Below are 12,143 nucleotides of genomic sequence, written 5' to 3' on the forward strand. Positions count from 1 at the left end.
CCACATTTATTGAACACTTAGTATACAGAGGCAAATTAATCCCATGAGGCATAAGCATTATTTCGCCGTTTTCACCTTGGGGGGGTGGGGTGGGGATGAGCACCGAGAGCTTCAGTAATTTGCCCAAAGTCACTCACAAAGTAGAGGTAGTGATGATTCACACCAAAGTAATTTGGTGTTACAGTGTGTACACTTACATTTTTATATCTACTTCTTTCTATTTGAAATAAATTTATTGAATAATATATGTAATCTGAAAAATTTCCAATAACCATAACACATTTATATGGATTCACTTAGGGTAATCTAACAGGTTAATTATAAAATTGAATGTACAGTTTGCTACTTTTAGCAACTTAAGGTTTTATCTAGAAACTACTAAAGACTCTTTGATTTCTTCTTTCTTAAGAAACCTATTTGGAAATGTTTTTAGTTAACTGAGGAAAACAAGTATCTGTTACCCTGGGTGACTAGCTTTTGTACATAGTTCAGTAATAACATACAAATAGCTAAGTACATCATGATGGCATTTGAGAAGCCATATATAAAGGTTTCTAGAGGGTATAAAGCATTCCTTAAGCTTGTTTAAAGCTGACTACAAAGTTTTGTTTTTTTATAGTGCCTTTCTTCAAAAGGGATGTTCGCTTTTTGGATTTTGTCTAAAACAACATAGGCAAATAAATTACAGCTTCGGTTTGGCTACTATAGGAAGACTAATTTGATTTTGGTCATGGAGGGACAGATTATCCAAACCAGGTGCTATTCTGAGTCCCCTGAAGATGTTTTATTTCATATAAAGCTATTCTATAAGAAAAACTTTCAAATAAATAAAAAGTTTACTATATTTTGATGCTTTCACATTATTTCATTTTTAAAGAAATTTAAATGCCAGATATGCTTCATCCTTGTTACTTGTTAGCATTGACAAATGAGTTTCAAATGATTAGAGAGAATCTACCAGGTCATCATCAGTCCATTCTTCCTAAGAAGGAAAGAAGATGTAGTAAGGATAACATTATACTGACACATAATCAGTCTTTACCTCCTTGCCTCCTCCCTTTAGGAAAATGTTCTACTTTTACTATGCTGATTACAGAAGGTATATAAGCCAGGAACATTTGTAGTTGTTTAATCTTAGAGTAATATGGCATGGTCTCACCAGACTACTCTAATGACAGGAGTAAAGGTTATAGTTGTGACCTATTGCCTCTGATTATTCATTTATAGCTGACTTGCCAGGTACAATTTTTTAAGGGTAGGAGAAGAATCCTTGGAGAGCAAATAATAAAGCAAAAATGTATATAGTATGTATAAACATACTGCTTTTTATTACCACAGGAAGGATTCTTCATCAAGTAACTATTATACTGCTTCAGAACAGTCTAAGACAGAAGTGAGAAAAATCCCTGTAATAATGGACAATGTACATGAAGATTGCAAAAAAAAAAAAAAGCATGAAGGCTTTCAAAACCCACATATATAAATATAAATAATGCTTGCAATCTGGAACAATAAAATCTTAATAGTATGGTCACACCAGAATAAGACTAACTTAGTATTTACCTTTGGAGAACATACCTCCTCGTGTCTGGATTTCTTTGAAATGTAATCATCATCTTCATAGCCTTTCCTCTTCTTCCTATAATTAGGCAACCATCAATAAGTAATCTATTAACTGGCAACATAACTATAAAGTAAATTATCAAGGCTATATGGAATAGTGCATATCATCGGAAGAACAAAGCCTGGATACATGGAAAGAGATGAAGAATTATGAAGACTATCTTTCAGATTAATCTTTAAATTCGATGTAATTCTAATGAAAATGCTAATAAAATTTTTCATGGAACTCATCAAGTCTAACTCTGACCTAGGAGAGATTATGCAAAAATACCAAAAGGACCAAGTATGGGGGACTGTCTCCCAATTCTCATCAAAATACTACACATAAAAGCTATGGTAATTAAAAGTGTGGTATTAGCAAAGAGTAAAGCAGATTAAAATGATTAGAACAGATAAGCAAAAAAAAACTATATAGAAATTATTAATCTGTAATTAATGAGTACTTTAAGTAGGAAAGATAATGAAACATTTGAAAATGGCTGCTACAACAGGTTATTTGAAAAAATATAAGAGCTCTACCTCAGACCATTCACAAACAAAAGCTGAAAAGGTAAAATAAATTAACTTAAGAAAAGGTATTTAGATGTAAAAGCATAAAGCAAATGACAAATTTCTTTATATATCACAAAGAGAAAGAAACAGAATATAGAACTACAAATCAAGAAAATAAAACCAGAAAATCAGACAAGGGATTTAAATAAGCAACACAGGAAAGATACAAATGACTGTTAAACATGTAAGTGTTAATGCCTCAAAGGACTAGGGGAAATGCAAATTAAAATACTAATGATACTGTTTTTTCACCCAGACAGGGAAGAGTTAAAGAATGACACTATTAAATGCTGTACGATATGTATGAAAACAATAAGAAGAAAAAAACTATTTCATACACAAATGCAGAGAAAAGGTTGGCAAACACTTAAGTTACCTCTAAGGATGAAACTGGGATTTGGGTTTTGGTCAAAGAGAACTTTGGTTTACTTGTTTTGATTGACTTTCATAATGATGATATAGTTATTACTTGTGTAATAAAAGAAGATAAAGGAATTTTAAAGACCAAGGAAAATATTTTATCCTAGAGTAGTGCTTACGAGTGTGGTCCATTAACTATTTCCAGTGTGCAATAAGGACAGAAACTGAGTGTGTATTGAGGAACTTTTACAGAAACTTGATAAATTATGACTGTCGGATCTAATAAAATTTAAGCTTATATTGCATGTCTCTTTTGCTGATTTTCTAGTAATTTGTTGTATTTTATAGGAGCATAGGTCTGCAATGAATTAAAAAACAACAGTCCTTTACATTTTGAGAAGCACCCCTCAAGTACACATAGAAATGTAGAATTTGCTTGGCACAGTACAAAGTGGATGGTAATTTAAGTAAGATGTCAACTCTGGAAATTGGGAATTTTAGGCTAGGGTCTATTCAGTTACCTAGCTAGAAGGGTATGATTAATAATACTTACATGGCCTAATCCAGAGGTTGAAAAATTTTTTGTTTAAGGGCCAGATAGTAAATATATTAGGCCTTGTAGGCTATAAGTCAGTTTCAGCCACAATTACTCAACTCTTATGTAGTGTGAAAACAGCCATAGACAATATGCCAACTAATGGGTGTAGCTATGTTCCAATAAATCTTTGTACAAACAGGTAGTGGTCTGGATCTAGCCCATGGGCAACAGTTTGCCCAGCCCTGGCCTAAGCCCATTTCTATCACTTGTGAAAAGAAAATTGGCAGTGCTACAATTCAGTAATTCCCCCTTACCTGTGGGGATACATTCTAAGACCCCCAGTGGATTCCTAAAACCAGAGATGGTATCAAACCCTATATACGCTGTTTTTTTCCTATGGATACAAACCTATAATAAGTTTAATTTTAAATTAGGCACATTAAGAGATTAACAATAATAAAACAATTATAGCAATACTGTAATAAGTTATACAGTCTCAAATTATCTTATTGTACTGTACATACAGCATGGATATGTTGGACAAAGGGATGATTCATATCCCAGGTAGGACAGAGCAGGACATAGCAAGATTTTATCACACTACTCAGAACAGCACACACAATTTAAAATGTATGGTTTATTTCTGGAATTTTCCATTTAATATTTTTGGACAGCAGGTGACAAAAATGCAGAAAGCAAAACTGGAAGGGTGGGGGAGACTACTGTATTTTCATTCATTAAAGTCAATATTCTTTACTTTTCTGTAACTACTCCTTCATTCCTGTTAGTTACCAATGAAACCCAGGAGTGAAATCCACCAATTTTAAGTTCTATGCTAAGCCATGGTTTGCAGTTTTATCATTCCTGTTACCTGCCCAGATTCTCAGCTGTTCAAACTCTTAAAAGATTAGGTTTTAGTAGATCCTTCAATTTGCAAGGCATTAAGATCCTGAATATGGTAATTTCCACATACAGCCTACAAGTCAGAGAAATTATGGGTATTCCTTATGGCTGCAAAAAAAGATTTAACAGCACATTTTCCTATGGTTCTGCCTTCAATATAAAGTTGACAACAGAAAGAAAATATGCCAAGGTTTTCTAGAGTAGCTAACAGAAATAAGTGGAACAGTATACTTGTTCCTCAGGCGAGATCTCAGACCTGCAAAGAATCCAAAAATTAAAAGGGCAAGAAGAGACTCAGGGATTCCCATATCTATTTTTGAATAATAGTTACAACTACTTACGTGATTACATTAAGTGCAAGTTCAGCAGAGTGACATCTCTCCAACTTCTGTTTCAGAACAGCAACTTCTTCAGGTCTAGGTGGTTCATATTTTTTTACCAAGTTTCTCATGCCTATGTGGAGATTTTTATAAAGGATTTATACTACAAAATAAAGAGCCTTGTTCTCAAAAAGGAGTTGAATATTTTCCCATATTGTTATGGAACAAGATAAAACACTCTTAAAATGATGATTCTCTTTTTTAGGGTTTGCATTTTGCGTTATGATACAATGAACACCATACTTGTAGTTCCAGTAATTATAGCTGTCTGCTGCTTAGCCCATATTATATATAGCATAAAGATAACCACGATCTACAATCTAGTCAGTATTTTTTCAAATCCTACTGTACTCACTTTTGCTCAGTTTCAAGGTTTTTTAATAATCCCTACATGATTTGATGAACATGCTTTGTTCCCTAACACCAGCCATATTCAGAACAGTATCGTACAGATGATGGGTCAAGAGTATACTTGTTATTTACAAATAAAACCATTATTACATAACAAGCAGTAAGTTAGGGAGTAAGCTGAGTAAAAATGTGTCAATTAATGATCCTTTGCTTTAATAAAATATAGAACCTATGCAATGAAACATCACCAAAAAAACAAAAGTGTCCTTTTTAGGGTAAAAGCAAACTACTATGTCAGTGACTCCATCTGAATTGTTCATTATTTAATGACAATAAACCAAAGAATATATATCTCAAAATTTATCAGGGAAATGATGAGATCCAAGGCTTATTATTAGCCAGCCACATGCTCCAAATGGGTGATTATGCCACTAACTTATTTCACAGTGCAAATAAAGCAATGTTTTCAACTGAATTAATACTGTGACTCAACACCCTTATAGACAATCATCTTTGTTCTGGAAATACCTTAATATTATTAAAGCTTCGAGTATTTTATCAAGAGCTATTCTTTTTTTGATCCTTACCCAAGGACATTTTTGCATTTACCTTGAGATAGGGCAGGAGGGAGAGAGAGAGGAAAAGAGAGAGTGAAACATCGAGTGGTTGCCACCCACACGACCCCAACCAGGGCCGGGGACAAACTGCAACCGAGGTACATGCCCTTAGCGGGAACCGAACCTGGGACTGGGCCGAAGCTCCAACCGCTGAGCCAAACTGGCAGGGCAAGAGCTATTCTTATTTCATATTAAAATAAGTGGAGTAAAGTTAAGCTGCTGAGAATAAATCAGTAATAAAACTGTCAGCTATAAAATGATCATAGTAGGTTATCTTTCAGGCCCCTTCCACCTACAAGATTCTAACTTTTTTTTATCTTCACCCGAGGACATTTTACATTTATCTTCAGATAGAGTAGGAGGGAGAGAGGGAGAAAGAGAAACATCGATGCGAGAGAGACACATCGAGTGGTCGTCACCCACACGATCCCAATTGGGGTCAGGGACAAACTGCAAACGAGGTACGTGCCCCTCGCGAGAACCGAACCCGGGACTCTCCGGTCTGCAGGTCAACGCTCTAACCGCTGAGCCAAACTGGCCAGGGCTGATTCTAATTATTGGCCAAATCGATTAGCTTTGGATGTGAACCCTCTAGTGGTATAACTAAAGACCTACAGTTTTATGATTCATAAGTCACAAATTCATTTGTTCTCAGTTAAAAGGGGGAAGCCCTCAAGGTTATTTCAAACAGCAAGAAATAACATTTCAATATTAGGAAGCATCTTAACTTTTACAACATTAAAGCTATATTCATTTACTACTATCATCTAAGATCAAGGTCTTCAATCTCAAATTTTATTTGTTTATTCAGCATTTAAACTACAAATTTTATTAACAAGGACACTGGCACAAAACGTTTTGGGAAAAAATACAATTGACTTTTAATCCTAAAGAGTAGCCACGTAGCCATGATCATTCAGTGTAACAGGCAAGAGTGAAGACTGGAGAGGGCTGGCTAATCTAGTCAGTCAGTTAAGTGGAAGTTCTACTCAATCCCTAAAACAAGGTTTCTCAGCATCAGCACTATTGATAGTAGGGGCTACATTAGTTTCCTAAGGCTATTATAGAATTTACTGTAAATTTAGTAAGGCTTAAGACAACAGTATTCTCTCTCAGTTCTGAAGCCCAGGAGTCTGCAATCAATTTCACTGGGCCACAGTCAAAATGTTGGCAAGGCCACCCTCTCTTTGGAGGCCCTGGGGGTAAATCCATTTCTTCCTTTTTCCAGCTTCTGGTAGCTGCCAGCATCCCTTGGCTTGTGGCCATATTATTCAGTTTTCAAGGTCAGCATCTTCAAATCTCTGTTTTCTTCACATTGCCTTCTCTCTGTCAAACCTCCCTCTCTGCCTTTCTCTAATAAGGAGTCCTGCATTCAGGCCCTAACTGTATAGTCCAAGATAATCTCCCCATTTTAAGATCCTTAACTTTATCACATCTGCATAACCCCACCACCCCTGCCACCCCATATATGTTAAAATTGATAGGTTCTAGGAATTAGGACATTGTTATCTTTTGAAGAGCCATGTTTCAGCTTGCCAAGGGGTTATTCTATGAATTATACAATGTTTAGCAGCATTCTTACTTGCACCTACTAGATGCTGGTAGCAGCCACCACCAGTCCCCAGGTTGTTGCCAAAAATGCAAAAATCGCACCCAGTTGAGAACTAATTTTTGTAGTATTAACTAATCAAATGACCAGCTAATGACAGGTGTTAACTAGTTAACGCTGATTTCTCTACAAATAAAAGTTCTAAATTTAACTATTATCCTTAAATTTAGTTCCCTATAGTTCTTTTTCAGTGCCTATCACATATTTGCATACATTTTGAAAGAATCCTGTTTTGAAACTCAACCTTTCTGAATCTCAGTGTTTAATTTCTATATGTGTAAAAACTCTGCTTTTCATGTACCTTCTATTTGTTCCCAACCACTACATACTTTATGCCTCCATGATATCATAACTCAGTGAGAGTAAATATAAACAATTTGTTATCGCAAGTTAAATATCAATATATTTTACAAAGTAGCTTTGTTATAGAATATTTTGTAACGTGTTCTTTTACTTACTTTTCATTATATCTAGTAACTGTGACAAGCAAGTTCTGTTCTCTTTCAGCATCAGACTTTCTGATAAATAACTGGTAAAAAAGGAAAAAAGTTTTAATCTATTGGATAAAGCATCTTGGGAAAACCTTACAATTATTTTCCTCCATGTTCATCATCAAGGTCAATTTAAAAAAAATTTAAAAATTGATTTGAGAGAGAAGGGAAAGGAGGCAGGAGAGAGGGAGATGGGAGTGGAGAGAAGGGGAGAGAGGGAGAGAGAGCGAACACACACATGCATGAGACAACATCGATTTGCTGTTCCACTTATTTATGCATTCATTGGTTGATTCCTATATGGGCCCAGACAGGTATCGAACCCACAAGTTTGGTGTATTAGGATGACGCTCTAACTAACTGGGCTACCCGGCCAGGGCTCATTATCAAGGTCAATTTTAAAATTAATTTCTATACAAAGTATTAAAACAATAATTTGAAAGAACTCAAAACTAATCTATAACTTTTATAGTCTTATGATTTACAACTTATATTAAATTAAAATGTTTAACTTCTACAGTACATAAGCTCTTAGAGGTATGAAAATAAGAGTAGCACCAGTCATTCTATTTATTTATTTACTTATTTACTTATTTTTTATTGTTGAAAGTATTACAGAGGCCCCCATCCTTCCCCCAGCACCAGTCATTACTTTTAATGATAAGTGTTTACTATATAAACTTTAAGAGTCTGAATCTCATTTTACAAATGAGGAATCTAGTGACAGGGACAGACAAGTCATGAACATGTAAATTGCCCAGTCATAAAGCACAGAAGTAACAGAGCTGGAACCTGCTCTGTAAGGATTCTCTCTCTTCTTTTTTTTTTCAATTTAAAGCACTCACTGTTTATTAACTGACCAGATTATAAAAATAACCATGGTAGAAACCTTAATTCATTCTCCTAATAAGCCTGTTGATCTGGTCTTCCCTGTTACCAGCATCTCCACCTTCTACAAAATGGGTGGTCTTTTTCTTCATTCCACCTCGTGGAGAAGATAATTTGAAGGGCCACAGGAAGTCGTTAGCTTCTTTGAAGCGTTTTCCAACAGTATAAATCTCATGAATCAGATCCTCCATGCAGATGATGCCATATTTACCAAGACAGCGAGCAATCAATGTGTTATCTGTTAGGGCAATTCGTTTTTTGTTGATTTTGCCATAACCACGCTTGTAGATCAATTCATTTACTGACTTCAGATTTGGGTACCCCCATGCAATATACGGTTCCACAATCCTCAGCATGTTAATCGAAGCCTTGTTGAGCTTAACAAAGGTGCCGTTGAAGATCTGGCGAAGGCGAAGAAGCTGCAGCACCTTTCGGACCTTTGGGCTCACACCATTGATACCTCTGATCCTGATGACAAATGCCAATTTGGGTTCTGCAGGTACATAGAAGTTGCCAGCTTTTCTTGCCATCCTAGCCATTCGAATCTCAGTTCTGTACATCTGCCTATATTCCTTGTGATAGTGCTTAGCTTTTTCATAGATGAGCTTCCTCCTTGCCTTTCGAAGCATCTTTTCGGCAAACTTCTTTCTCAGGCGCTTGATCTTCAGCTCTGCGAAATTCCTTCGCTTCTTCTTAAGGGTTTCCGGCACCGCAGGAACCTTCTTCTTCTTCTCTTCGGCACCCTCCATGGTTCCAGTCGGAAAAGAGGAACTCTCTCTCTTCTTAATACCTACTCTATGTAAATTATAGTTGTTGTTCTTGGGACTAACAGCTATTTAAACCAGTAAGAATATTACCCCATGCTCTATAATTCTATTACATCGTATTTGCATAAAGTTCAAATCAAAGGTGTTAATACTTTTTCATAAAGGGATATAAAGCCCAATTATCCATTTCTTTCAGAACAAATGACAGTTGTATGAAAGTATAATTTTTATATTTAAATGTTTACTGAGGTTTATGCATAATTGTTTAACAGCCCGAGTAAAAAAATTCTAAAGGCATATGTAACATTTCAAACATGAATGCAAAAAATTAATTTTTCTCCTGGGTGAAATAAAGTTACAAAAATAGAAAGACAGTTCTTTAAGAACTTGTGTTGCTATATGTCTTTTAAACTATCCAGATTATTTAAATTATATTAGAGTTTTGACAACTAAGTTTGATGTTACATCTTATCATTTATTGTAGGAGTTGACTGTATTTTTAAATTTTTTAAAAATTTATTAATGTTTTCGTTACAGATGTTTCTCATTTTTCCCCCATTGACACCCTACCGCCTTTCCCCCTGCCCAAACCCCAGCTTTGTTGTCTGTGTTCACTGGTCATGCATATATGTGTATAAGTTCTGTGGTTTATCTCTTCCCCCACAAAACCCCCTCCTCTGAGGCTTGTCAGTCTGTACCCTACCTCTATGTCTCTGGGTTAATTTTGTTCAGTTTGTTTAGTTCATTATATTCCATAAATAAGTGAGATCATGTGATATTTGTCTTTCTCTGCTTGGCCTGTTTTGCTGAGTATAACAAGGTCCTTCCATGCCATCTCAAAGGATAAGAGATCTTTGTTTCTTACAGCTGCATAGTATTCCATTGTGTACATGTACCACAGCTTTTTAATCTACTCATCTACTGACGGACACTTGGGTTGTTTCCAGATCTTAGCTATTGTAGACAGTGCTGCTATGAACATAGTGGTACATATATTTTTTCTGATAGGTGTTTCAGGCTTCTTAGGGTATATTCCTAGAAGTGGGATCACTGGGTCAAATGGCAGTTCAATTTTTAACTTTTTGAGGTAACACCATATTATTCTCCATAGTGGCTGCACCAGTCCACATTCCCACCAACAGTGGACTAGAGTCCCCTTTTCTCCACAGCCTCACCAACACTTGTTTGATGATTTGTTGATGGTGGCCATTCTGACAGGTGTGAGGTGATACCTCATAGTTAGTTGTTTTAATTTGCATCTCTCTGATGATTAGTGATGTTGAGCATTTCTTCATATGTCTCTTGGCCATTTGTATGTCCTTTTTGGAGAGGTGTCTATTTAGGTCCTCCACCCATTTTTTAATTGGGTTCTTTGTCTTCCTTTTGTTGAGTTGTATGAGCACTCTATATATTTTGGAAATTAACCCCTTATCTGATGCATCATTGGTGATTATGGTCTCCCATATAGTGGGATCCCTTTCCATTTTGATGGTTGTTTCTTTTGCTGTGCAGAAGCTTTTTAGTTTCATGTAGTCCCATCTCTTCATTTTTTCCTTTGTTTCTCTTGCCTTAGGTGTTGTATCGATGAAAATTCTGCTGTGCATGATGTCTGAGATTTTGTTGGCTACATTTTCTTCTAGAATTTTTATGGATTCATGAGTTACATTTAAGTCTTACATTTATCCATTTTGAGTTTATTCTTGTGTATGGTGTAAGTTGATGGTCTAGTTTCATTTTTTTGCATGTAGCTGTCCAATTTTCCCAACACCATTTATTGAAGAGACTGTCTTGACTCCACTGTATGCTCTTGCCACCTTTGTCAAATATTAATTAAGCACATTGTCTTGAGTTCTCTATTCTGTTAGATTGATCTATCTGCCTGTTCTTGTGCCAATACCAGGCTGTTCTGATTGCAGTGGCTTTGTAGTATAACCACAATCTGGTAATGTGATCCCTCCTGTAGGAGTTCACTTTAAATATGAAAATCAATAACTCCTTTAACAACTAACACATTTCTGGTTATCAGTAATTCAAAATAACAATTTGTTTTTCTTTTCCTTTTTCTCCCTAAAACTCCTTCTTAAGCATAAAGGTAATAGATTTAGTTCTAAGAGTTAACTGACCACATTCATTAATTCTGTGAAACTTTAAAGTTAGCAACTTTTACTCAATCCTTAATTAGAATTTTAATATTTTGATTTAAAAAAAAATCCACAGGCAAGCAAGATTATCCAAGAAGTCAAATGAGGAAATATGAAATAAAGCTCTAAATCCTGTGAAAAAGAAAAAAACTCAGAAGTAACAACAGAACATCCTACGAGTAATAATCTAAAGCATCATCCAGAATATAACAACAGCACAAGGGCTTTCCTTTTCTGAAATCAGTAATAACGTAAAACCAATTATCTTACTCTCTTCAGTTCAGTATGGCAGAGTAGGTAGATGCTGTGCTTTGCCTCCTCCCACAACCACATCAAAATTAAAACAAAATTATAGAACCATCATAGAAAACCATCTTAAGACTAGTTGAACTGAATTCCTATAACTAAGGATAGAAAGAAGCAGCCATGCCAAGGACTGGTAAAAGGGGCAGAGATGCAAAATGGACTGATCCATCACCCACAGTGTGGCGATTAAGAATTAGAAGGGAGGCTTCCATTCAAGATGGTAAAGTAGGTAAACACAGCACTTGAATTCTCCCACAACCACATAAAAATTACAACTATATAACAACCATCAAGAAACATCTGAAATCTAGCTGAACACAAGTCCTATAAATAAGGATATAATGAAGAAGCCACATCAAAAATGCTAAGAGGGACAGAGATGCAAAACGAGCTGGTCCCACAACCACATGTGATTAAAAATCACAAGGGAGCCCTGGCCAGTTTGGCTCAGCGGTTAGAGTGTCGGCCTGCGGTCCAGAGAGACCCGGGTTCGGTTCCCGCTAAGGGCATGTATCTCGGTTGCAGTTTGTCCCCGGCCCTGGTTGGGTTGTGTGGGTGGCAACCACTCGATGTATCCCTTTCACGTCGATGTTTCTTTCTCTCTCTCTCCCTCCCAC

General features: G+C 36.0%; 2 protein-coding genes across 9 annotated transcripts in view; both read right to left on the reverse strand.

Moving 5' to 3' along the window:
- The window catches only part of CCNH (cyclin H), a 109,627-nt gene that overhangs the window by 81,725 nt on the left and 15,759 nt on the right, over positions 1 to 12,143 (reverse strand). For 4 of the 8 annotated variants that reach the window (XR_004961822.1, XR_004961821.1, XM_036280961.1 and 1 more), the window contains exons 6-8: positions 7,392 to 7,462; positions 4,318 to 4,429; positions 1,564 to 1,639 (exon numbers count right to left, since the gene is read on the reverse strand). Coding sequence is in view for 6 of the 8 variants with exons in the window: in XM_036280961.1 (XP_036136854.1) it covers positions 1,564 to 1,639; positions 4,318 to 4,429; positions 7,392 to 7,462 (259 nt within the window). In the remaining 2 variants the exon portion in view is untranslated. Of the gene's footprint in view, positions 1 to 466; positions 983 to 1,563; positions 1,640 to 4,317; positions 4,430 to 7,391; positions 7,463 to 12,143 lie in introns of those variants that run through there. The other 4 variants (XM_036280963.1, XM_036280960.1, XM_036280962.1 and 1 more) reach the window with 4 other exon arrangements.
- LOC118642906 (60S ribosomal protein L7) lies at positions 8,297 to 9,076 on the reverse strand. The gene has a single exon (XM_036280965.1). It carries the CDS (start codon positions 9,059 to 9,061, stop codon positions 8,315 to 8,317), a length of 747 nt encoding a protein of 248 aa, XP_036136858.1. The 5' UTR covers positions 9,062 to 9,076; the 3' UTR covers positions 8,297 to 8,314.

Source organism: Molossus molossus, unplaced genomic scaffold (genome assembly GCF_014108415.1).
Source record: "Molossus molossus isolate mMolMol1 unplaced genomic scaffold, mMolMol1.p scaffold_m16_p_3, whole genome shotgun sequence".
NCBI classification, from domain to species: domain Eukaryota; kingdom Metazoa; phylum Chordata; class Mammalia; order Chiroptera; family Molossidae; genus Molossus; species Molossus molossus.